General features: G+C 35.9%; 1 protein-coding gene across 2 annotated transcripts in view; it reads left to right on the forward strand.

Moving 5' to 3' along the window:
* CNTN3 (contactin 3) overlaps positions 1-27,204 on the forward strand; it is a 336,043-nt gene that overhangs the window by 109,550 nt on the left and 199,289 nt on the right. The window contains exons 3-4 of one of the 2 annotated variants that reach the window (XM_082740072.1): positions 2,586-2,712; positions 14,571-14,746. In XM_082740072.1, the coding sequence (XP_082596198.1) occupies positions 2,586-2,712; positions 14,571-14,746 (303 nt within the window). The remainder of the gene's footprint in view (positions 1-2,585; positions 2,713-14,570; positions 14,747-27,204) is intronic. The other variant, XM_082740073.1, reaches the window with a different exon arrangement.

The raw sequence follows: 27,204 nt of genomic DNA on the forward strand, positions 1-27,204 counted from the left end.
TGTAGTCACTTGTAGGAAAATTTGTTAAAAAATACACCTTTTTTTCTCTTTTTCATGGGAAATCACCCCCTTCTTATCTTGACCTGATTTTCCTTCTGTCAGTTTCTCTCCCCAGCTTACCTGGGATTTTCAAATCTATGCCATGATATTACTCTAATATTGTTTTAAAGCTCCCCGTATATAAGTTTGTTGGAACAAGGATGCTATACCATCTCATAAGTGAACAAAATAGATTAACCACTCTAAGTAAATCAAGAGCTATTACACCAGAAAAAAAAAAATGCTATGGAAAATCCACTATATTTGTAAATATTTACAAATAGGCATTAAAATTATTTTCAACTTTCTAAGACAGTAAATTTAATTAATGAAGTCAATTGTCATTTTTATATTTATTTGTTAATTTTTAATGCATTAAACTTACTTAGCGGTGGGAGAATCAGAAAAATGACAACATTGGATTTTTTTGATTATGGGTATTAATAGCTATTTCAAAATCTATTTCTTCTGAAGGTTCTCCCTTTTTATGAAAAAAGGTGAGAACTTTTTCCTAGTGGTGTTTCCCCCTCAGAGGTAAATAAAAACTGGGGGCTAGAGAGGATAGCAGCCTGATTTCTTAAGGTATGGCTGGTGTTAGTAAGGATTAACTTTGTGGTAATGTTGCAGAGAAAAGGGTATTCATATTCAGCTAGACTTTGAGGTTTGAGTGCACAGTCTCTAGACTACCCTAGGTCATCTAAGTTACCCTAAGGTATTTCTAATACCAACTGCAAGTTCTGGCTTTGATAATTTGCTAGAGAGTCAGACAGGAGTCACTGAAAGCTAATGTAATCATGATTATGGCTTATTATAGGGAAAGGATACATGCTAAAATCAGCCAAAGAAAGAAACCCATAGGATAGCATCTGGACAGTTCCCCAGAGCTAAGCTTTTGTTGTCCTCAGGATGAATAAACCTCCTGTCATTGATGTATGTGCCTTAGTAAGGAAATACTCTGGCCAACCAGGGAAACTTATCAAGCCTCAGTGTCCAGGGTTTTTACTGGGGCTTCATTACATAATTAGTGACTCTTGATGGCTCATGTAGTTGAGCTCAGTTGCCCAAGTCATCTCACACCTCATGACAAAAATCTCCCACCATCAGTCACAAATTGGTCTTTCTGGTATGGCCAGGCCCCATCCCACAATGTGAGGTGTGGCTGGTCCAACCCTCAGATCCAAGGTGGCCAGACCCCACCCCAAACAAAGGCATTCCCATCACAAATGGCATAGGTTACCTGCCAGAAGGTGAGGGCAAAGACCAGATGAAGGGCAAGGCTTTTTGGAACATAACAGGAGGGTTCACTGCCTGGGTTCTGGACTCAGATGTTCTAGGGTGTGTACCTTCTGCAATGCTGTGTGAACTTGCCCCTGTCACCTAGCTACTTTTAGACCCCATGCTTCTCTTCTATTCATTAGGAATAATGATCTCTCTGAAGATTAAAGAACAGATATGGCCACATAGGTTTAATGCACTGGCACCAGCTACTGCTGTTTTCATCATGTCAGTGATTAGTTTCAGTATCATGTTATTTTATTATTCTTGTTATTATAGTAAACATTTCTTGGGAATGTTATTACTACTTGTAGTTGCCAAAATATAAGTTCATAGTTTCTGGACTTTTTTCGTTGCTTTTCTAACTTCTTTTCTTTGTCTGACTACTTGTGAGCTCTCTTTGTTTCTTAGTCTGTTTATTCATTCTTTGCTTCAGTAGGAGTTCCTCCTGTTTTACTGAATGCTCCCAAGATAGGAGAGTAAAGAATTTTATTTTCTTTTTTCTTTTTTTTTTTTTTTCCCCTGTGAGTTTGTTTGTTTTCAGAAATGCTCTGGCAATGATTGTACAACTAAAGTGGCATAAGCATTTGTTGATTGCATTACCTCATTCCTTTTTAAATGCATAGCACAAAGACAGGTTTTTATTTTTGTGTATATGTGGAAATTCTCAGAAAATATTTGAGTTTTTTCTTTAAAAGATACTTTCAAAGATACTTCCTTAGGGTTATCTCCTTCTCTTCACTTGGTTAGTAATAAAGTGGAAATACTACCAAGTGCTGAGTGTTTTGAGGTCAAAACAGAAAAAGAATATTGTCAACCTTCAGATTCGCATGCATGGCAGATTTTATGAAAAAGATCATGCTGAGGTATTCAGCTAGTCTTGGTGAAGACCCTTAGGACAGAAAGACCTTCTGTAAAAGAATATTCACCAGTGAAAATTTAGGTAGAGTTTATATTATAAAAAGTAATTAGTATCGCCTTATTTATACTTTAAAGGAAATTTATTAATGTGGCAATGTTTTTCAATACTAGTTTTCATTGTTGCATACATGTTACTAGGCTGTCAGCTGTTTCACTGATGCTCATTAGCAAACCACTGCCTGCAGAGTGTGTTCTGTGGACAAGGGAGGCAATATCTGCTTTTTCTTTTTTTTTTTTTTGAAAGAGCAGATACTTTTTACTTGTTTTTCTTCTTTGATTCTAGAATACAGATTTTGCGGTACCTTTTACTTACTATGATTGTTTATTTTGGATGTCTCCCACCCATACAGGTGAGCTGCTCTTGCAAGGTCCAGTGTTTATCAGAGAGCCCAGCAACAGCATTTTCCCTGTGGGTTCAGAGGATAAAAAAATAACTTTAAATTGTGAAGCAAGAGGCAACCCCTCACCTCATTACAGGTACAGTGACAAGTTTGCAAATCCAAATTATGAAACAACAATGTGGCAATTGTAACTTTTTTTCTGGTTTCAGTATATTCATGGCATCATTAAGAAAGAATACATGAAACTGTAGTTGTATGTCATGATCAGCAGATGTCATACGTAAACATTTGGATCCCTACTGTCTATATTTGATTGATTATTCACTTTACAAGAGTTCTTGATTTAAAGGAGACACAGTAGAATCTCTTAAATAAACAATGTCCTATTTACTCATTTATAGTGCAATTTAATGTATAAACATGTGTTTATATGTAGTCATTGGAATCATATATATCCATTGTGGGGATAAAACCAGATGTTCCAAAGGTATTTAGAAATCATAGTTGAAAAAAAAAGTACTTTTTAGCGTTTAGACTTCTTCCTCTACCATTTTACTGACTATGTGTTTGAAGATTCATTAAGTATAGAAGAATAAAATAACTTCTTACTAAAGTAATTTTAATTATTCCTGGAGAGAAATTATATTTGTTTAGTAGGTTTTTTTATGTAAAAGTATGTGTTTTTCAGATTATATGAATATTTGTTCACTGAAAACCTTCAAACATCACAGAAAGGTGTAAGGAAGAAAGAAGAAAAAAAATCTGAATTCCCATCACCTTAAGATAAAAGTATTAACGTTTGGGGGACAATGATAACTTATTTGGATGGGATCGTATTTACTTTTTTAAAGAACACAAGATTAACAATTTTTACTGTTAAGTGTGCTTAGGTGACCCAATTTAATGAAGAAATGAATTATTTATAAAGAGCATATGCTTTCATATAAGTGGCTATGAAAAAGTGCTTGAGGCACCTTGAAAATAAAATGCTCTTTTGAATACTGTGAGCATTTGTCTTGAAAACTCTGTTTACAGTATTAGTTTCTTGGCAAAACCTTTTCTATAACCTGCAGAACAAGCACTTCAGCCTGTATTAATAAAATTCTAAGTGTTTAGAGTAGTCATATAGATCTTATTGAACTTCTTTTGTTTTCTTAATCCATGTAAGTAATAGAAGTCGACATTCCTTGTTAAATTGGGTCAACCTTGGGTTAGAAGGTAGACCTTTGTATTTTTGCATCTGGAAGTAACCAAGGTCAGTCTCTTTAAACAATATTCAAGATGTGCTTATTGAGCACTTACTGGATACTTGCACCAAAATAAACAACAATTCCAGGTTACTGGTCAGAAATGGCAGAGGTGATAAAAAGTTTTCTCTCTGCATCCTTCTCACCCTATAGAAATAAGAAAAGTATAGCAGGGGATTTAAAAAAAATCAAGAATCTGTAATAATGAGATAGTTCAATTAATCTGATATAGGCAGAAGCAACATCTGAAAATACTTTCCTCTTTGGGGGAAAGATGAACAGATCAACTTTAATAAGATGTTATCCTGGAAACATTTCCCCCCAGCATTTTCATAGGACATTCTACCATTTTCCAAATTTATCCATTTGTTTCTCCCTGAAACAGAAGATTCTCCTTTTAGATATGACTGTAATATGATAGAGTCCATATGAATGACTCATCTGTGGGCTGTTTCTCTGTTGTCAGTAAAGTTGTATTCCTAGCATTTATCTTATGAATAATTTGATGATAAATGTGTTCAGCTGAAATGTCGTCATTAGATATAAGATTTTGTCAGGCAGGAGTGTATTTCTAAAGGAAGAGTTTAATTATGTTTGTAAAATTTTACCAAATAGTGAGAAATCTCAAGCTCAGAAATCCAGAAATAGTCTTTTGTTGCAATCACTCCTTTATATATTGCGTATTTATTGTAATGCCAGAGAGTGTGTTTTTAAGCATACTGACAACATGTATAAAATGTGGGTGAAGAGGTCCTGCCATTTACATAGAGCTTCGTATGTTTTATAATGTGCCCTGAGATGTTGTATGTTGCAGTTTAAACAAAATCTGATTCTGAGACTAGGAGATATATGACTTAAATTGATCATCCCCTTTTATGCCTCATAATTGCAGAAATTTAACATGCTACGTATTGTTTTAAAGTACTTTGGTTTGTAGCCAAATAGAGGAGACACTTTCATTATAGCTCTAAAGATTTTCTAAAGTTAAGACTTGTAACCAATATAAAATTCCACTTCACCTAAGGGTTTTTAGTCACTAGAAGTTAAGACCTTGAAAAACCACATTGTGGTTTTATATTGTGAAAATATTAGGCTTTCCTATAATAACTCCATTATTCATGTTATCTGTATAAGAGGTTATACTGATAGAGCAAATGAGAGTATAGAACAATGGAGGTTGTAATTATGACCTTATTTATTTGGACAATACCTTCCATTATAGTCTGTTTTTTTCTCCTAGCTTTTGATGTTCATAGTCAGTCTTGTTACATTCTATAATATTCTTTAAGTATTTCAGAAGAAAATATGCTTGCTTATTCTTATTTTTTTACTATCCTTTAAAAACTACAGATAAATGGTTTAAGTGTGGAATAACACTGAAGACATAAAAATGGGGATTTTCTTTTTTACAGAAAATCAGAGAAATGTGATGTTTTTTATAAGTATTTTTAAATATAAGCAGTTAGATAAATAAATAGATACCGTGGAAGAAAATCAGTGGTTCGTGTGAAATGATAAGTTAATGACAATCCAAACATGTTTCCTTTGATTCAGAAAAAAGTTTAATAGTCTTAGAAAAGACTATCCTTCGTAAGCCCACAGCCTGTCTTGTAGACTGAGACAGATTTGTCTGATGAGAGATCTTTTCTTGGTTATCCCACTGGGTAAAAAGAACTCTTAATTGGCCATGTTAGAAATCCAAAAGTTCAGAAATTCTCCAGAGAAATTACTTGTGTTAGGGTTTAATTGAGAATTTTATTCTTTCCTTTGCATCTCCCCACCTAAGCCCCAAAGTCTATATTTAAAGGTTAATTAGTATTCATTCTCATTGTAATTGCCGATGACGCTGAAAGAGATTACCCTGAGGGAGTATTAATAACATTTTTAAATGGGAGGGGCTTTCTCTGGCTTTTCATGGGGTTATAAATGCTTACCATTTGCTCAGATGAAAGACCCCCAAATAGGAACATCCATGATCGCTTGTACTGATGTCAGTCAGCCTTTAAAGGAACCACGTATGCAAATGCCTCTGGGGACCAGGCAAGTAACAGAGCTAAAAGAGGTGGGTGTGCCTTAAGAACGTATAGACACTTTGAATAATAACTGGAAACTGTCCAACACTTAGAAGCCTATTGAATCATCATGACTGCTTCTCAGCACTGGCCACTAGTTACCATCCAGGAATCCCAGGCCAGTGTAACAAAAGCTTTTCAAGAGATCTTTTAAAATTCAGGTATTTTGGGGGCACCTTGGTGGCTAGTGGGTTAAAGCCTCTGCCTTCGGCTGGGGTCATGATCCCAAGGTCGTGGGAACATGATCCCAAGGTCATGGGATCCAGCCCTGCATCAGGCTCTCTGGCGGGGAGTCTGCTTCCCCCTCTTTCTCTGTCTGCCTCTCTGCCTACTTGTGATTTCTCTCTCTCTGTCAAATAGATAAATAACATCTTAAAATTCAGGTATTTTTTTCTTCGGAAACTCTCCTTCAAGTGTTAACTCCACCTTTCTTTTTAATCATGATATAGGCCAAAGAAAATAAGGCTTCAAGTGAACTACGTCCTATGTGGGCTTTATGTTTTCCACATTTAGTCTAGCTTGAGATTGAAAAGCTATGTTGTCCAATATGGTAGCTAGTAGCCAGAAGTTGACCCTATAGATTTAGATCAGTTAGATTAAAAATATATTTTTAAGTCAAGGCAGCCTTCTTTCTTTTTTTCTTTTTCTTTTTCTTTTTTTTTTTTCCTTTTTAAGATTTTATTTATTCATTTGAGAGAGAGGGAGCACGAGTTGGGGGAAGAGCAGAAAGAGAAGCTGACTCCCTTATGAGCCAGGACCCTGACATGGGCTCTGATCCCAGGACCCAAAGACCATGACCTGAGCCAAAGGCAGACATTTAACAAACTGAGCCACCCAGGAACCTCTGCACAGCCTTATTTCAAGTGCTGAGTAGGCACGTGTGGCCAATAGCTACTGTACGAGAATGAACCAATGATCACTTATGCTTCTAGAAAGTTCTTTTGGATGGCACTGCTCTAGACTAACCCTCAAAACCGTAACTCTTCTGTTTTTTTTCTCCTCAAAAGGAAATAGTCCCAACATTATTTTCTTCCAGCTCTATATGATAAGTAAACTATGTTAATAAGGTACAGTATAAAAAATATTGATATACCAGTTATAAGGACTAAATATCATTGCAAAATATCATGTCCCTGCCAGTTTCTCCCTTTTAGGTATGATTCCCTATAATGGAATTTGCCAAAAGTCTACTAAATGCATTCAGTATAAGATAGAAAAATAAAAGAAACTAATTTCTGCTCATGTTTATTGAAAGAGTAAAATGTAAGGAAGTGAAGTCTGAGGTGATTTATTGTCTATACATACAGAGTCACACATGCATATGTACACACACACATAATGTACCACTGTACATGGTACCACATATAGTTAACATATGGGGCTCTATATATGTACTGCATTTGTATATGCTGTATTTTCTACATGTACAATATAAAATACAGCATATGGACTGTGTATAATATACTCTATATTCTGTGTAATAATATCTAATATATATTTTAAGTATAATTTTTATTATATGCAGTTTGTCTCTTACATATATATTGTTGCCATGTAAGATCTAAAGTCACTATTATTTCACTTTTATGCTGCTTGCTTCAAGGCAAATAAGAGGTTTTTGTTCCTCTAATTCTCTTGGCTCTTAAAGAGATACAATCCTTTCTGCTGGGTTACTGGGCCCGATTCTCTGCGTTTATGTTCATGCTCAACAACTTTTAGCATCCTGATTTCTCCAGCTGATGAGTTCTCATCCCCATACCCATAGTCAGGCGCTAAAATCAATGAAATCTGCACATGGTTGGAATAATTGCTAACCATTAAAAAGTAAAGAATATCTATAGTGCCCGAGGGAAGCTGAAGGAAACAGCATCTCTTACCAGGCATTTTAAACTTGTCTACATTACCGTGTCTCTCATGAAGCCTTCTCAGTATCTTCTGTGTTGGGTCTCCTGCTGTGATGATGCCCATTGTATCCTGTGCCTACCTGTATGGTGAAACTTACCAGAATCTGCCATTGTCTCAGTAGGATATAACTCCCTTAAAGATGAAGACTGTATGTTCTTCCTCCTTACCTCCCAAATACCTTGCAAACAGTGCCTGCTACTGTGGAGCATGAAAAAAAAAAAAAAAAAAAGGAATGCAAAATGGGAAAAAAACAAAGCAAATTTGGTATTAGATCATGTTAGAAGTCAAGAATGTCACGAAAGATCAGAGGGTGAGAAGTGGTCCGTAGTACATTTGATAGCATATTCTAAGTTTGGACTGATTCCCTTTTTTGGCTCCATTTTAAGACAGATTGCCCATGAAGTGACAAAAGAACACGAGGCCTACTTACATCCTTCCCATAGCAGCTGGAAAAAGAGGACGTCCTTCCTGTTAGTGTCATCAAAAGTTCTGAATGCGGTCAGAAATAAAAACATGGCTTATAGTGTGAGCAGTCTATAACCCAAGAAAAATAGAGAAGTTAGTTTTTAGATATCACAGATGGGAGTGTCAAAATTAATTCACACCATTTATTGTTCTTCTTTCTTATGTTTTTGAAGTGCAGTGAGGAGGAAGGAAAACGTATTGGTCAAAATCAAGTTAAATCAGTTGGGTCACATTTGTATTCTTAACTAATCACTGAGGCCGAGATTGGATTGTTCTGAGTGGCCAGGCCAGGTCACGTAAGGAGCGGGCCCTTCAAAGGGAGTAAGGCAAAGAAGACATGAATAGCAAACCTTATCTGTAATTCTTGTAGGAATAATATTAAGGCAATCACTGATCAATTGGAACCAGGCTGTAACTCTGTAAACTGAAGAGTTGCTTTTAATCCCAGTGGGTTTTTTTTTTCTTCTTAAATATATATGCTTAAAACTTATCAATGAGTGAGAAATGGGAATCTATGTCATAAAACACATTTTAAAGACTTAATTTTTAAAAACACAACATTGCAATTTAACTCATTTTTATCTTTGGCAATTATTGCTGAAGTCTAACTAGTTATTTTTGGATAAAGTATTGAATATGCAAATTCAAACATTCATTCTTTCAAGGGCTGCAATTATTCTCATCACTTCAGTAAACATATTAACAAACATTGCATTTGAACACAAATGCATTTGCTTATTAACTTGAAAGCCGCATCTAAAACCGCAAATTGCTTCTGTGATTAAATTCCTAATTTTCCTGTCAAACCCCAAATAAAGTATTGCCTGTTGATTTAACAAGTGTTTAGTGTGGGCTTATTTCCCAAACCTAGCCCCACTTCCCTAAAGATTTCAATAAATTATTTTGTTCTTCTCACTTTGTTTTATGTTGAAGTCTACCATGTGACATCAGTTTTTTCACCAGCATATTGTTCGTATTTCCATTTCCTGACCAGATTTGGTGGGATAGGATAGATATCCTGAAGGACATTGCCTTTATATAATCAACGGTGAGATAAATTATATCTGGGGATTATTTTGAAAATCACCTGAAGTCACTCAGTTTTGTTAGTTTCATTTTTCAAAGGGTAACAGTCTCTAACCTTGTCATGTTCTAGTGAAAGATGCTCTTTAGGACTTGGTGCCTTAAATTATACCAACGAGATAGATCTATGCTTATATTCATGATTGTTGTTCACACTAGCGAGGTTTTGTATAAGATTTACCATCTCCTGTAATAACTAGTATTGTCATAAATAATAACTAATAAGGTATATGAGAATAAATATGCATTCATTCCTCATCTTTGAGATGTTTATTGTTAATATGGATGACCACAGTGAGGGATGACTATATGTCATGGTTATGGCTAGGTGACTCCACTCATGAAACTTCTATAAGCACCCACTGTGTATCCCCTGTTATGGCTGATGGTGGAAATTCAGCAGTCATGACTGCTGATGACTGATTCAAACAGTCATCGTTCATGGCAGGTCATGCTTTCAAAAAGCATTTTTCAACTCTGAAAGTTTAGGCTTTTCATACTGGTTGAACTTACAACATGTAAATTCATGTTTGTGCGCGTGCGCGTGCGCGCGCACACACACACACACACACACACACACAGACACGTAGTTTGTTCTTTGTATTGGAAGTCAATGGTTCTTCTACACTCAGTCACTGATGTTTCAGTGTATTTCCCAGAATTAACAAGCATAGTTTTCATCATGAGGAAGTAGTAACTGCCAGTTGTAATAGCTTCTGTGTTGGCTACCTTATGCTGTTATATTCAAAATTCAAAACCTGTTAGCTCAAGGGCATGTATGATGTTTTAAAGAAATTCTATTTTAAAAAAAAAATGTTTAGAAGGAGATTGGCCATAGACTTCTACCATTTCATTGAACAGGCTTGGCCCAGTCTCCTTACTCTACCTCCCCAGCGTGAGGAGTTACCAGCACCTTGCTGTGTATAGGATACAGAGAGATTTTAGAGGTGGATTGATAAGATTCATGTTATCTCAGGAAGGCTAGCAGAGTGTGAAGCCCAGACTTCTCATTCCAGCTCCCAACTCCTATGTATTGGCCCAGAAGCAATTTCACATATAACCTTCACACCAAGATATGCAAAGGGATGAGAGCTCATCGCCTGAAAATCAGTACATTTGTGAAATATGAATATTAAACCATTTCTCACTTGTGGATTCTAAAAGCAAATCCTAATTTGTGTAGAATGAGCATTTGAACACTGAAGGCTGGCAGTGAACTCATAAGATCATTCAAGAGTGTTACAACATGATGATTATACAAAGGTGCTTAATCTTGTGACATTTACCACTGAACTAAAGCTACAAGGTTAGTCTGTTCCTAGAGCACAATGTAAATGTTATAGGATTGAAATGCTGGTGTGTATGCAGTCTCAAGAGCCATGGTGCTGTCTTCTTTTGCTCCAGATCACTGCATTAAGCCTTTTGGAATGGAATTTGGGTATGCAAATGTTACTTTCATGAATTTTTACACAATTCTGTCATTTCAAAAAGATTTCATTCTTGAACTTTAGAGTTTCTCATGAACTTCACATTTGATTCATAAAAGTGGACATCTGCATTTATTACAAAGAATCGTGACTGTGCAAATCTAAAAGATAGTATCTACCTCTAAAAGCTTCCCAAATTCATGGCCTGTGACATTCACCTGTCACACTTGGTTACCACATGTTGTGTTCATGAACTCTGCACAGTTGACTACAATTTACTACAAAGAAGGTTTTTGTAATTTATAGATTTATTGGACACATACTTTGTAAAAGGAGTATGTGTGTCTGTCTTCAGTTTTCCTGAATGTTTCTTGTACAGAAGATAATCTCAGAAATATTTAGAAATCAAGCCCAAATATGAATATTTTGCTTTGGGAACACAAGTACATTATATTCTCAGGATATGATAATTTTTGGAATTTCAGGCCCAGAGATTCCTTACACATTCAGAATTTAAATAAATACAGCCCTTTCTAATTCACATACTTTCAACAAGAGGAAAAAAAATTAATGTTTAATAAGGTATTGAGAAATTTTACATCACCCGGGGATGAGGTCTAGTTAATGATGAATAGTGTTAAGAAGGAGAGAAATAATTATATCACCTTGTTAAGAGAGAATTAGCATTCTTTGGGGTATTTCATGTAAATCTTAGCTCTGAAGAGTTTGTTAAAGTGAAAGCACTCTTACTTTTGTTATAGCAGAAACATTTAAAAGAGAGTAGATTTTACCTTTTCACCTAATGAAATAATCTAGGGATTCAGTCTGTATGATGAAGATTGAGCTAAAGGAAGTAAGAAACATTTAAGCATACAAAAATCTTTTCCATTTTGGTTGTTTAGTCAAAGCTTTGGGATGATAGCTTTTAGATCTAAGACACTTACTGAAATAAAGTATTATCTCACATACTTTACGATCTCTTAAATCTCTCCAGCTATTAAACAGGTAAGAAGAAGAGCTTCTCTGTGTTTTTATTTATCTTTACAATTTTCCACATAGCCACTGTACCTTTTTTATTCATCAGCTAAACACAAAAGCACAATTTTCAAATGAAGCCATCAAGCATGCTTAGTTAGGCCATAAACATTCTAACTCTAAAGCTAAAATCCTTTTTTCCCATACAAACTCTATTTTATAGGGAACAAAAACACCAAGTACCCTTCGTCATGGGACTCTTCCTTTCAAAAGTATGTGGAATTATGTACATTTCTAGAGAAGTTTTTCCCACTGCAAGCATGAAGTTGCTCAGAAACTGACAAGCCATTTACAGCTTAAAAATTCAACCCCCTCCACTTGTGATTTATTGTCTTATTGATTCTCTGAAAGTGAAGCCCAGCATGTGTAGGACTATGTCTTCCCCATGTTGTTTGTCTGCACGTGTACCTGCCTGAAAATTCATTGCAACATGGGGCTAAACTTACACATTTGTTCACTTCCTATGGTTTCTATCATTACAATTTTATTATGTATTATTCAGATACAGAAAAGAGATAAACATATAATCTAGTCCAGTATGAATATCCATATAACCACTCTTCAAGAAAGAAAATAAAAAAATCTAAATTTCCTAGTATTTGCCCCCTGAACATACCCCACTTTCTCCATGAGATCTTCAGAATACCTTGAATGGAGGTTTATAATTTTTGCATGTTTTACAACTTCATATAAATGGTATTAGATTATATTTTATTAAGTGTTTCATGATTACTTGAGATTTTCCATACTAAATCCATTACTTTTGACAGGTAATATTTTATTTACCTTTGCATAATTTCATTTGTGATAATGTTAACATTTCATATCTTTATTTGCTTTTAGAGCATGTAATATGTTCAGGTTAAATATTTTATATATTAATACCACAATTTTTAGATCGCACATGACATGATGAAAGGACTCTGGACTAGAATTCAGATGAGAACTACTTCTGATCCAACAATGATTTATGTGGGAACAATTGACATCTTACCTTTTCACTGAAATCTTCATCTATAAAAGGAGTATTAGATTACCCAACTTCTCAAAGTTACAAAGAGCAACTGACATGATTGTTGTTTTTGTTTTGTTTTGATTTTTTAAAGGTTTTATTTATTTATTTAACAGAGAGAGAGAGATCACAGGTAGGCAGAGAGGCAGGCAGATAGAGAGAGGGGGAAGCAAACTCCCTGCTGAGCAGAGAGCCCGATGTGGGGCTCAATCCCAGGACCCGGGGGTCAGCCACCCAGGCACCCCAGTGATTGTTGTTTTAATACACAAAAATTTATAGAACTGATAGTGGTTTCTTTTTACTATAAACATTAAGTCTTCTAGGAGGTAAATGGCTCTAATTTATATAGTGGTGTGTTAAGACTATGGGATATTTCTGAGTTTTTTTTTTAAATTATTTTAATTATTTTTAAAAGAATTTATTTATTTATTTGACAAAAAGAGACAGTCAGTGAGAGAGGGAATACAAGCAGGGGACTTGGGAGAGGGAGAAGTAGGCTTTCCGCCAAGCAGGGAGCCTGATGCAGGGATTTGATACCAGGACCATGACCCAAGCTGAAGGCAGATGCCACCCAGGCATCCCTATTTCTGAGTTTTTAAAGGTGAAGTCTATTTTGATGTGTCAAGTGTGCTCACTGTTTAAAAACTGTTTTTTCAGAATGCCTGGGTGGCTCAGTTGGTTAAGCAGCTGCCTTTGGCTCAGGTCATGATCCCAGCGTCCTGGGATCGAGTCCCACATTGGGCTCCTTGCTCGGTGGGGATCCTGCTTCTCCCTCTGCCTCTGCCTCTGCCTGCCATTCTGCCTGTGCTCGCTCTCTCCCTCTCTCTCTCTGATAAATAAATAAAATCTTTAAAAAAATAATGTTTTTTCTGGAGATACTTTGGTGACTCAATCAGTTACCAAACCCCAGCTTTGGTTCCAGTCATGATCTCAGGGTCATGAGATCGAGCCCCATGTCAGGTTCCATACTCAGCAGGTAGTCCGCTTGAGATTCTCTCTCTGCCCCTCCCCCTACTCTTTCTCTCTCCTTCTCTCTCAAATAAATAAATCTTTTTTAAAAGAACCCTAGTTTTTCTGTTTAAAAACTCTTGTTCAAAAACCAGAATCTTTTCTTTCTCCTTTTTTCTTCAGGCTTCCCATTGATAAATATGGCTCTGGGGTTAATGCCTTTACTATGTGAGACCCCCTAGGTGGCATTTAGGGTTTTTTATGGTGGTGTACCATTTAGTAAATAGCATTGTGATGGCTGAGAAGAGTGGAGAGTGCCTCAGGGATGGGTATTTACCCAGACAAATTGAAATGGATAGTTGAGCACTTATCCAATTAATTTATTAAATGTGCTCAGTCAGTCTGAATAAATCAAAGAAGTGTGCTCTTTCCCCCCTTCATCGGCAGCATGAGATTGGCCTGAAGCACATGAGGTAATTACCTCCACTTTCTACTTCATCTCTGCCTATACAGACCTAGCCTCATTTTTCCCCTAGTGAACAAATTATTCTCCCCCTTCAGAAAATCATCAAAAATCCTTAAATTTTAGCTGTTATTCTGTTGTGCTTTCACCATGTTTGAATCTTTTGTTTCTGATATGTGGCCATGTTTGAGCTTCAGGCATGTCACAATGGAATAATATATTTATTGCCTTTTATTTGTAAGGGAGGTGATGTTTAAAGTCGACTTTATATTGTAGAGTTTTTTTTTTTTAATTTAAATATACTAAGAGGGGAAAAACCTTTACATTCGTTTTACAGATGGCAGCTGAATGGAAGTGATATTAATCTGAGTATGGAATACCGTTATAAGTTGAACGGAGGAAATCTTGTGGTTATTAACCCCAACAGAAATTGGGATACAGGAAGTTACCAGTGTTTCGCAACAAATTCGCTTGGAACGATTGTCAGCAGAGAAGCTAAACTCCAGTTTGCCTGTAAGTTTATGCTCACCATGTCCAGCAAGTTAACATTTTAAAAAGTTAACTGACTTTGCGTGGTCATTTTGGATTTTAGAAACAGTATGTGTATTTTATTAATTGAATAAATCATTTGAGGAACAGTTCAATATGATCTTTTGGATCTCTATGTACTTACTGTATGAATCAGAGCTTAAAATGTGTGTGGGTATATTTTCCATTTTACTATTTTTGGAAGGATTCTGTTTAGGACGGGAAAAAGAATCCAGGTAAGAATATGTTCACGGAGTAGCTACCCTGTATCTCATATTGAATTTGAACTGAAAAGACAGTGAAAGAATTGTCAGACATGGTCCTTGCTCTTTGAGAATTTTGAAATTAGAGAATTATATCTGACAAATATGAAGATATTTAAGGCACAAAGACAATGAAAAAGAAAAGAATGTGACATCTTGTTGACCTCCCAGGCAGTTTGGCCCAGCTCACAGTGACCTTAGGGGTAAGCCTCAGTCCGACCTGGCTCTGGAAGCCACCTTTGTACCAGTGTTAATTGGACCTGGGTGAACTCATGGCCTAACCTGAGAAAATCACCTTCTTTGTCCAGGGAATTTAAAATAGGGACCAGAGACCTCATTGAACTTTTTATCTTCCTGAAATATTTTTTGACTACTTTCTACTTTTTGTTTCTTCTTACTAGACTCTTTTCATTTGTTTTAACTATGTATTTTTTAAATAATGCATTATCAGGACTATCTTGGTTATGAGGTTTCTGTTAGTTCTTTATACCTCAGTAACTCTGAAATTAGAATGCATGTGTTCTTATAATGGGGTAGTAGTCTCCCTCCATAGCCACAAGCCATTAATAAATTGATTATGTGTCATTTAATGCATGGCTTATTCTGTAACTTTCTGTGTTGTAATGACAATGGTTGGCATTTTTTTTTCTTTTGGTTGGCTTTAGTTTTGATGTTCTATTCTGCATGCTCTGTTTTTTTTACTTATTTGCTCTTCCCATTGTTTTCACTTTGTCTTCCTCTGTGAACAGTGTTTCTGGTTCTCTGATTTGAAACTGTATCTTTCCCAGGTATTTTGAGGGCCAGGTGTTAGATTTATATTATGCAAATTTCAGCTGGTGTGTAAGTTTACCAAGGTGTTCTGTATATACGCCTATAGTAGCCATAATTTTAAATCTAAATTATTTTTTCAGAGTCCCTCCATTTTAAACAAATTCAGTTCCTTTTTTTCCCTTACTAAATCTTAATGATTTCTATGGTCTTTGATTTATATTCTTATTATGCCATTTTCATACATAGGCCATATTTTTTTTAAGATTTTATTTATTTATTTGAGGGAGAATGAGTGAGAGAGAGCATGAGAAAGGAGAAGGTCAGAGGGAGAAGCAGACTCCCCAAGGAGCTGGGAGCCCGATGTGGGACTCGATCCTGGAAGTCCGGGATCATGACCTGAGCCGAAGGCAGTTGCTCAACCAACTGAGCCACACAGGTGCCCCCATAGGCTATTTTGATACACACACACACACACACACACACAGACACACACACAAGGCATACATATGTATTAGATATTATGTATATATACACGTGTGTATGTATATAGTAAGTGTATATATACTGTTTTTCTCATGAATAATTTTATATGTGCATATTATTTTTAACCAGAATTTTGCTAGAATCAATGAGATAGCAATGTTTTACCTAGTTGCAATGCTAGCCACAAGACCTCTTCCCATTCTTGCATTCTAATTTTTTTTAATTTCTCAATTTTTAATTATTTAACAGTTAATAAGTTACATTTAAAAATATGGGGCACCTGGGTGGGTCAGTGAATTAAAGCCTCTACCTTCCGCTCAGGTCATGATCCCCGGGTCTTGGGATCGAGCCCCACGTCGGGCTCTCTGCCCAGCGGTGAGCCTGCTTCTCCCTTCTCACTCTGCCTTCCTCTCTGCCTACTTGTGATCTCTCTCTGTCAAATAAATAAATAAAATCTTTAAAAAATATATATATATATATATAACTATGGGGGTGTCTGGGTGGCTCAGTGGGTTAAAGCCTCTGCCTTCGGCTCAGGTCATGATCCCAGGGTCCTAGAATAGAGCCCCGCATCAGGCTCTCTGCTCAGTGGGGAGCCTGCTTCCCTTCCTCTCTCTCTGCCTATCCCTCTGCCTACTTGTGATCTCTGTCAAATAAATAAATAAAAATCTTTAAAAAATAAATAAAAATAAAAATATAACTATGTTTCATCCTCTTGCATTTTAAGGAATGAATTATATTGACTTAAGTATGAAGACACCTTTTAGTTGGTACAAAGGTTGCATCCCAAACTGCTGAAGAATTCCAATGTGGTATTCTGTTGCCTTCTGGAATTAGTGTTGCTGAGCACAAGTCTGGGGTCAGAATCACTTCTATTTCTTAGGAGCTCACCACCAACTCCTTTTTGTTTGTTTTTTGTCTCACATGTTGGTTGCATCTGAGATCATTTTTTTCTTTATCCCTTTAGTTAAAAATGTGCATTTTTCCAGCATACAGCTAGGTTTAGCTCTCTTTTAATTTACTTTGCATAGAATGTGAAAAATTAGTTTATCATACTTGAATATTATTTTGTACACGATTCTGGAAATATTTCATCTTTTATAACTTTTAATTTTATTTGTGATTTATTTATATTTAAAAAAAAACACTGATACCCTCTATCTTGGCTTTTTTGTCTTATTTCTTGAAATACTCTTTATCTCATGCTGTTCCTTCCATTGAATTTCTGTTCCTGATTCACAGAGGCCACATCTGTTTGTTTGTTTTCTTTTGAAGATATAGTCAGTTTTCTGAAATGCTCTACTGGGCCCACAGGCAGTCTTTTTTTCTACTATCATTTTTTTTTTTTCATTTTTATGCTTAATATTTCAGTGCACTCTAAGGCAAATTTTATCCAAAGCTCACCTTTATAAACAGGTGATGTCAGGGGATTACCCTGGCCCTGCTTGCTTCTCTGCATGAAGAGGTCAGATTATCTTCTCAGATCTGTAGGAGAATGTACAATTCCCAGTCTGATTCCCTATTTTAGGATTCTTTCACCAAATATATTATTCCTTTTATACAGTGGTATTTTTCTATTATAGATTCTTGATACTTTATAATATCTGAAGAAGTATACTTAAAGAATATCCCCCCCCCCCTTAGTCTATCCTTCATAGTAGAGTATGGCTTATTTGGAAATACTTCTAAAATTATACCGTGCCTCTTCTAGTCTTTTCCTACTTCCTAGCCAGTACTTTACAGACAAAGTAGGATAAAGTTGTTAAGTCTGGAATTTTATTTTCCCTACTTACAAGTTAATAAGCTGGCCTGCTGCTGTTTCACGGATGCTAGCAGAAGACACGATATTCCTGGGTCAGTGACAAAGAGCTTTATTACTCACTGGTGAAGGCGGGAGTACGCGTCAGTTGACCTTGCCCTCAAGTCCAACAGAGGTGGTAAGATATGGCTGGGATAGATACCATACCCATAGCTGAGGAACATGGGACTGAGATCTTACCTTTTATAGCAAGCAGTGAGCAAGCTGCCCTTCATCTTAGCTAAAGGAAGATACTACCTTATCCCTCTCTGCAGACATTACCTTGTCCTTTAGCTCTCTGAAGACACATCCCTTAGAAATGGGTCTGCATAGAAGTGACTGGGCCTTTCAGTCTTTGCGCACCCACTAAAAACTTCAAAAACAGTTCTCCATTGTTTGCTTGGTGCTATTCTTTGGGTTTCCTTACAGTCTTTTTTCATCTGCCTCACAAGCTTTACTTGTTCTGATGCTTGGGCATGAGAGTACTTAGCTGTCTTGGTGGAGATTCTTTCGTTAGCTTTGCTTTTGCAGTTGGCAGGGATGGGGGAAGTTCATAAGTGTTTTGGGGAAGTTACAAGAACAAATTTTTTGTATCCTAAGCCTACTGCCACATTACATTGGAAAGGTAAAAAAATGTATTTTTAAATTCATATAGTTGAGATACAGGTTTCTGGTAAAGAAGCCAAAGATAGTGGGAAAAGAGGTGGGTGGGGGATATTTAATATATCAGAGATTTCAAATAACCAGTTATAAGAGAGCACTGCTTTAACTTGGCAGCCTTGAAGGGACGTGATATATTAACCAAAGAAAGAATTAGGATTGAGACTCTTGTATTGGTAAGATGCTCATGACTTCAGGGGAATTCTGACTGTCTTTGCTGCAGGCAAATGGATGGTAACATGTTGACACTGAAAAACGTCCTGCTTGTTTACTGTATGTCCCCCTCTTGATTGCATTTGCATGCTTAGTAATTTTTTTTTGTTTCTGTTCTTCATGGAGAAAATATTTAAATTGTGCTTCATGGGTAAATGAGTAATTGAAAGTATAGTCAATGTGCCACTTGTAAATCTGGTGAAAAAGGAAGGAAATTTTATCTTAATTTTCAAGTTGCTTGAAAATAGTGCTTGTAATAAAATCAAAGTGAAAAGGCCATTTATAATTTAAGAAGTCTGCTTTTTGTAGTCACTCTCAACCTCTTCTGGTAGATTATTTGTGGAACAGTTAGGAAATCTGTTGAAGGGAGAAATATGTAAAGTGATTCAGTGTTTGAGTTACAGGCTTTCTCAATTATTTGCTATTATGCTACATTGTATAATTTTTGATACTTGCTTAATATATTTGAAAATGTTTTTCCAAATTCCTAATTCCAATCACTGCAGATTAGGATAGTACCTCCAAATTCCCAAATATATTTGCTTTATTGATAATTAGTTTTATTGGTCTTATTCCTGAATTTCTTTTAATTCTTTATTAATATGTTTTTATTTTGGGCATTTTGTGCTACAGTATATTTTTAATAATAAATTATATTACATGGATGAGGAGCATGGAGAAATGAATGTCTGTGTAGCCACCACCTAAGATTTAAAGCATTTTTTTTTTTAAAGATTTTATTCACTTATTTGAGAGAGAGAGAGAACACAAGAGGGGAGAGTGTCAGAGGGAGAAGCAGACTTCCTGCTGAGCAGGGAGCCGGATGCAGGGCTTGATCCTGGGACTCTGGGATCATGACCTGAGCCAAAGACAATTGCTTAACCAACTGAGCCACCTAGGTGCCCTAGATTTAAACCATTTGAAGTCCAGTTAAATCTACTTGCTAACTCATCCTCCTGACATTTTCTTCACTTGTTTCCCCTCCCAATAGGTATTCACTATTCTGAATTAAATAGTTTTTTTTTTATTATTCCTTGAATACACATGTGTTTTTCTAAATAGATGTTAAATTATTTTACCTTTTTAATATTTTGAGCTTCTACACAATGGCATCATACAGTATACATGCATCTACATTTTTGTCCCCTCAACATTATGGTTGTCTGTTGGTCTACATCCTTGCTAATGCTGGTTATTGTTCATTTTTTTAATTTGTGCAAGTTTAATGAATATAAAATTATACTTCACTGTGGTTTAATTTGCATTTCTATGATTACAATGATGTCAAGTTCCTTTTCTGTGTTTGTGACCATTTATGTTTCTGTGATCTAGATTTTCTTTCTTTCTTTCTTTCTTTTTGGCAGGAATTCTTTGTACACTTTCAATTAATCATCTTTTTAGTGGCTAGTTTTGTTTTTCTTTTTTTCTGTTGATGCTGTCAAATGATGAACAAATGTTCTTAATTTTGAATTAAAGTATCAATCTTTTCCTTTATAGCTTATGTTCTCTTATGAGCTGTTTGAAAATTTTTCTCTTTTATCACAAAGTGCTGAAGACATTTTCCTTAAATGTATTTATAAAAGTTTAATGTTTTGCTCTTTATATTTAAGTCTTTAATTATCTGGAATTGATTTTGTATATCCTGTGAGACAGAAGTACTCATTTATTTTTTTCTAATATGAGAAGCCAACTTAGCAGCCCAAATGATTGAAGAGTCCATTCTTAACCACCCAGAATGCAATGTATGATCCTTGTCTTTGATTTCTTTGGATGTTTTTGGAGAATTAGCTGCAAATAATGAGAGTCTTTGTTTCCTTATCAGCCCTTGCATCTTTTTGGTCTTTTTAAATGACTGCATTTTCTCTAGCCTAAGACAGTGTTAAATACGTTGATGGTAGATATTCCTATTTTGTTTCTGATTTTAAAGAAAATGAATTAAGAGTAACATTTCACCATTTCATATGATGTGTCCTTTAGATTTTGTAAGTGCTGTTTATCAAGTTAAGGCAGATCTTCTCCAGGTTAGGTTTTATCATGAATGTTTTATTTTTTTAAGTGCTTTTCCTACTTTTACTGGAAAATTCATGCTGTTTTTTCTTCTTTAAACTGTTAATGTAGTAAACAGTTTTTAATATTAACCAATCTTTTATTCTTGGGTTAGTTTCCTCTTGGCTTTTATGTAAGTTTTTAAAAATAAATGGGTGGTATGTGTTTGACAATTTTTTTTTGCATTTTTGCATATATATTCATATATGAGATTTTCTTTCTATATTCTCTTATACTGTCCTTTTTTGGCTTTAGTATCAAAATTATTTCACCTCTAAAAATGACCTGGAGAAAAATTTGAGAAATATTGGAATTATCTGTTGCTTGACGAAGAAGTAGAACTTACAAATAAAACCATCTGGGCTTGGAGTTTTCACTGAAGAAATATTTTAACTATTGAGTGAGACTTTTGAATAGTTATTGGAGTAGTCGTATCATCTTTTTCTTTATGCAAAGTTGTGGTTTTTCTAGGAATTTCATCCTTTTTTATGTTTTCTAATGTATTGGCAAGAAGTGGTATCAAAACATTTCCTTTTATTATCATTCTTATCTCTGCTTTATCTATATGTACTTCCCTGTTTCATTCTTTTGAAGTATTATTTCAGTACTCTTTTTAATCAAACTTGTCAGAATTTGGCATAATTTTTCACTTTTCAATCTTTGCATTTCATTGCATTTTATTTGCTTGTTCCCACTTCTTAGATTTTTTTTTTAATCACTATATATAAGTATGCAAGTAATCATTATATGGTTACTTTCCTACCATTCTAATGTTCTACTACAAATATGTGTGGCTTTAAATTGTCCTGAAATCATTGTTTTAGCTGTCAACCAGGGCTTTGATATTTAGCACATTAATTGTGGTTAGGTTTTACAAATAATATAATTTCGTTTTGATTTTCCTCTTGGATCCATGAGTTATCAGATATATTTTTGAATTTCCAAACATAATAGAGTTTCCCAGTCATATTTTGTTACTGATTTCCATTTTTTTTAAAAGATCTTATTTATTTGAGAGACAGAGCACATGCGCACCAGAGAGGCATAAGTGGGGATAGAGAGACGGATGTGCAGAGGGAGAAACAGGCTCCCCAGTGAGCTGGGAGCCCAACATGGGATTGGATTCCAGGACTCTGGGATCATGACCTGAGCCTAAGGCAGAGGCTTAACCAACTGAGCCACCCAGACATTCCATGTTACTGACTTATAACGTTAGTGCCCCATCTATCAGAGCAGTGTTCTCTCTGTTAATTGGGTTAAACTTGTTAGTTGTGTTGCTGAAACTGTGTATCTCATTACTGATGCTTTATCTAGTCAGTCAGTTTCATACAATTATAATTTCTGTTTATCCTAGTATTTTTGTATTTTTTTTTAAGACTTTATTTATTTATTTGACAGACAGAGATCACAAGTAGGCAGAGAAGCAGGCAGAAAGAGGGGAAGGGAAGCAGGCTCCCTGCTGAGCAGAGCTCAGATGATGCCTGGCTTGATCCCAGGACCCTGGGATCATGACCTAACCCACTGAGCCACCCCGGTGCCCCAGTATTTTTGTATTTTTGCCTTATGTATTTAGTGAATTATTGATGTATAAAAATTTATACATATAAATTTTGTATTTTGAATATTGTTGGTCAACATGAGGTGACCAACTATCCCTAATAAATTGTTTGCCTTAGAATTTCGGTGTTGAGCGCCTGGGTGGCTCAGTGGGTTAAGTCTCTGCCTTTGGCTCAGGTCATGATCTCAGAGTTCTGGAATCAAGTCCCGCATCGGGCTCTCTGCTCGGCAGGGAGCCTGCTTCCTCCTCTCTCTCTCTCTCTCTCTCCTCTCTCTCTCTCTCTGTGCCTACTTGTCATCTCTCTCTTTTAAATAAGTAAAATCTTTAAAAAAAAGAATTTAGGTGTTAATGTATTGATATTGCTCCATTAATATATTCTGATTTTTGTTTTGTTTTGTTTTCTTCTCTTTGTTTGGACTGATTACAAATTTCTTCCCCCCCAGTAACATTGAAAGTTATACACCTTATTTATTTTCTTCTAGTAATTGCCCTAGAGATTTCAGTATGCATGATTAACAAAGTCTATAGTTAAGCAATATTTCCAACAATAAAGAACTTTGCAGTATTTAAAACTATATAGCTTTTCTCCAGAATACTGTTCTTTTGCTATCAATTATTTTTGTTGAAATTTTTAGTTTCCTGAATTAGACATGACTGATCCTATTCCTTTTATTTTCTAGTTTTACTTTTATATCAGAAATAAATAATGTAGCATGTGCAAACTTCTACACAGTTTTTTGTTTGCTTTTTTATATTTGTTTTTGCTTGTTTGTTTAAGGAAAACTTCGGGTTTCTGTCCATATCCTGTTTATTTCTCCTTTCCTAAGGAAGACGACTTTCAACTCTTTGGCTCTTGTGATATTTATCTCATTTTTTAAATAAGTCACTTGTTTATATTGCTACTAATTGATTTTTTTTTTTCAGTTTAAGCATCACTTGACTGTCAAATCTGATAACTGATACTCTAACAAGAGTCTCACGCCACCACCTTGCCACCACCGTGATGTGAGGTGGTCTTTTTATGAGGTTTATGAAACACAACATTTAAGAAGTCTTACAAAAGCACAGAATTAAAAATAGGAAAATCCACACTTTATTCTACTTACTGTACTCTGACTAGATTGAGTTTAGATGGGCACAGGCCAGTCAGTTTTAGAGCTACCCCTCATCCAGATCTCCACGACAAATAAACATTTCACTGCCTTTGTTTGAAACTGGGGGGCTGGGAAGAAGCTAATCACCAATTGATTAATATTTGAATACGCATTAACTTAGGGTATGTTTTCAGAGGATTTTATGGGATCAAAATTTAAAATAGGTCAGTATTCAGCATTTCTGTGGTGACGAGCTTATAAGTGATAATTCAGAGCTGAGTTTTGTAGCAAAGTGTAATACTAATTATTTTTTCTTTTGTGCATAATTTTTCTTGTCCCACAAATTAGTAGTTTTTTAAATTTCTTCATTTTCTGTGGTTTTGTACTAGGTTATCCAAAATTCTGGCTAGTTTTCTCAGTGTCCGCTCAGATATCAAGATGCATCAAATATTCTCTTAGTTTTTATCTTCTTGAAATCTTTCTGGAGGTCTTTTCCTTGAATACTTCTACTGAGTTTTTAGTACACTGTCTAAAGTTTGCAAATTAAAAGACTTTTTGTACTCTAAATTTCCTCTTCGTATCTTTTTCTAGTTTAATGGCTATTATACTTTTTCATATACATACAAAGTTTGGAGCGATGGTTTTCTTCCTTTATATTTTTTTCCCCTGTATAAAGTGTTTTTCCCAAATAGCTTCGTTTCTATTTTATGCTGGTTGGTTTCTGTCTTTCAAATAGGAATTTTTTTTTTTTTTTTGCATACATCTGGTAGTTTTTGGTTGTTTGCACAGACTTAAAGTATAAGGAACTCAACCCTATTTGAAATCTCCATTTTCATGGTGGACCTTGTTATTCTGAGGTTAACGATACAATGGCTCATTGCCTTAGGAATCCCTTACTATCAGGGTTTCTAGTTCTTCCCCTTTGGGTAAGTCAGGTGCCCCAGAGGGAAGAAGGATCCAGTCTTCCCCCTGGATGGTATTCTGGGAGCCTGGTGGGAGAAGAGGCCTAAGGGACTGCAGTGTCCAGGGTGCATATATTTATTTAATCCAGCTGTTTCCTCACAATGTATGTCAAGATTCTGCCGAGTAGTCTAGTCAAGATATCCTGTTTTACCCCTTTAGACAATAAGCCTCTCCTTCCCTGGTGTGGAATGGCATTCTGTTGATTGTAGGGAGGCAGACAGGTGATCTGGGTATCTCCTGCTTAAAATTCTTATTTTACCACCTCCTCCTCCACTTCATTTCTGTTTCCAGATGAGCCCGCTACCTCCATTCCAAAGCATTCAAAGGATTCTGCCCACAAATTGACTCTTTTCTAGACTCTTCTCCACCATGCGCCCAAACGTCCTCTTCATCCATTATGCAAAACTGGTTAAACATCGCTTCTGTTTTCTGGCTTCTGTGGTTATGTTGCATGTCGCTATTCTGTTTTCTGGTCTTTGTGAGTTTGGGCCTTCCAGAAAATACCTCTATACGGTCTAAGTCCTGGTTTGGGGAGTATCTTAGAGGAAGAGGAAAATGAAATATGTATGTGTTTTCTTTAGAAGCCTTATTGTTATTTCACACAATCAAGTGTTTTTGCAGATGTACTCACATGTTCACTACATCCTTTGTGTACTCTCTTTCTTTCTTTTTTTTTAAATAAAGATTTTATTTATTTACTTAGAGAGCATGCAAGCACAAGAGGGGAGAGGATCAAAGGGAGAAGCAGACTCCTCGCTGAGCAGGGAGCCCGATGCGGGCCTTGATCCCGGGACTCCAGGATCATGACCTGAGCTAAAGGCAGTCGCTTAACCAACTGAGAGACCCAGGTTGTCGCTATGCACCCTCTTTCTTGTATCTTGGCTCATTTTTCTTCTTTGAGATCTGTATCTTTTAGAAATCTATTTAGTATGTTTCTCTTGGTGGTCAGAACTCTTTTGTCTTCTCTTTTCCCATCGGCCTGAAAGTGTGTCTATTTGCCCTTTGCTCTTTAAAAAATAATTTCACTGCAAAATGTACTGCTACAGAGACTGGAGCCAGACTCTGGGGGTTCGAATCCCACCTCCACCACTTACCAGCTATGTGACATTGGACAAATCCTGAACTCATTTGTGTTTCTGGTTCTTCATCTGTCAAGCAGAGATGAGCAGTGTAACTTACTTCATCAGGTGTGAGGTTTATAGGAGCTCCAGTATGTCAAGCATCTATCTGGAGCAGTGTCCAGCAGGAAATGCATACGATACGGGAATCAGCTCTTGTCATTTTTATACAGTTCTAGGGTATGATTCCTGAATCTTGGGAGGCATGTCTTAATGGCAACTGGAAGTTTTTCAGCAGGTGTCTTCCAGATTTGTTTATCCCCATGGCAACTCTACTCCTTCGGGTTTCCTTTCAAATATATTTTGAAATTTCTCATTCTCTCCTGCATACCTGTTGACTTGCCTGTCATGTTTTCTCTCTCCTCACCTCTTTGAGGTGCTCAGTTACTTAGTTCTAGCCTACACATCCCCTAATTAATCTCTGCCTAATTTTCTATTAAATTATCTTTGGGTTTTTAATTCTAGTGATTGTATTTTCCCTGTATGGACATTCTATCTGGTTCTTTTTTCTGTGTTCCTGTTCTTTATTCAGAGCATCTTGTTTTTCCTGATGGTTTGATAAGCCACCCCATTTTTTTCTTTGTTATCATACTTCTTTAAAGTCTTAAGTATTTAGGTATTCTTTTATAATGTTTATTAGCTCAGGAAATTGCCAGTGTTAACCTGTGATTTGTTGGTCTGTTGAGAATATAAGAAATATTCTCTCATCTATTTTTTTGATGTGAATATGGTCTTTAAAAAAAATAATAATTATTTATTTATTTATTTATTTATTTGAGAGAGAAAGAGAGCACCACCAGGTGGGTGGGGGAATTGCAGCAGGAGAGAGAGAAGCAAGCTTCCCTCCGAGCAGGGAGTCCCACACAGGACTCCAGCCTCCAGCCCAGGATCTTGGGATCATGACCTGAGCTGGAGCCACCTCTTTGACCCACTGAGTCACCTAGATGTTTCACGATGTGAATATGGTCCTTAGCAGAATTTCTACTTACCCAGGCCAGCATGAAACTCTCCTTAGCCTTGGTTTAAGGAGCTTTTATTGCTTTTGTCAGGAACCTCAGGGATATAACCAACCTGGGAACAATTTTATTTTAATATATTGGTTCTGTGTAGCCCAACACAAACAGTCAATTTTCAGTATTTATGGTAGTTCTGTTCTATAAAGTCACTGTTAACACTGAATTAACGTATATTGAACCACAGCTCCTCAGGGAAATACAGGGTTAGGTTCCTGGTCATAACATTATCATCAACCAGTCAATACATAACCTTGTTTTATGTATGTTTCTGTTTAAAGGAATCTTATGTAATGTACATTGTTGATTTATTAACATTAAGCTCATGGTCAAGAACTCTATTACTCATGCTTGAACAAAGCTTTTCTAACCAGTTTTTTCCATAAGGCAACCACAGTTTCCTTATGCATGAGAACATGAGATAGATTTCAGCACTATGCTTGGGGTCCATTTGAAGCAGGGA

The sequence above is a fragment of the Mustela nivalis genome (genome assembly GCF_964662115.1).
Source record: "Mustela nivalis genome assembly, chromosome: 1".
NCBI classification, from domain to species: Eukaryota; Metazoa; Chordata; class Mammalia; order Carnivora; family Mustelidae; genus Mustela; species Mustela nivalis.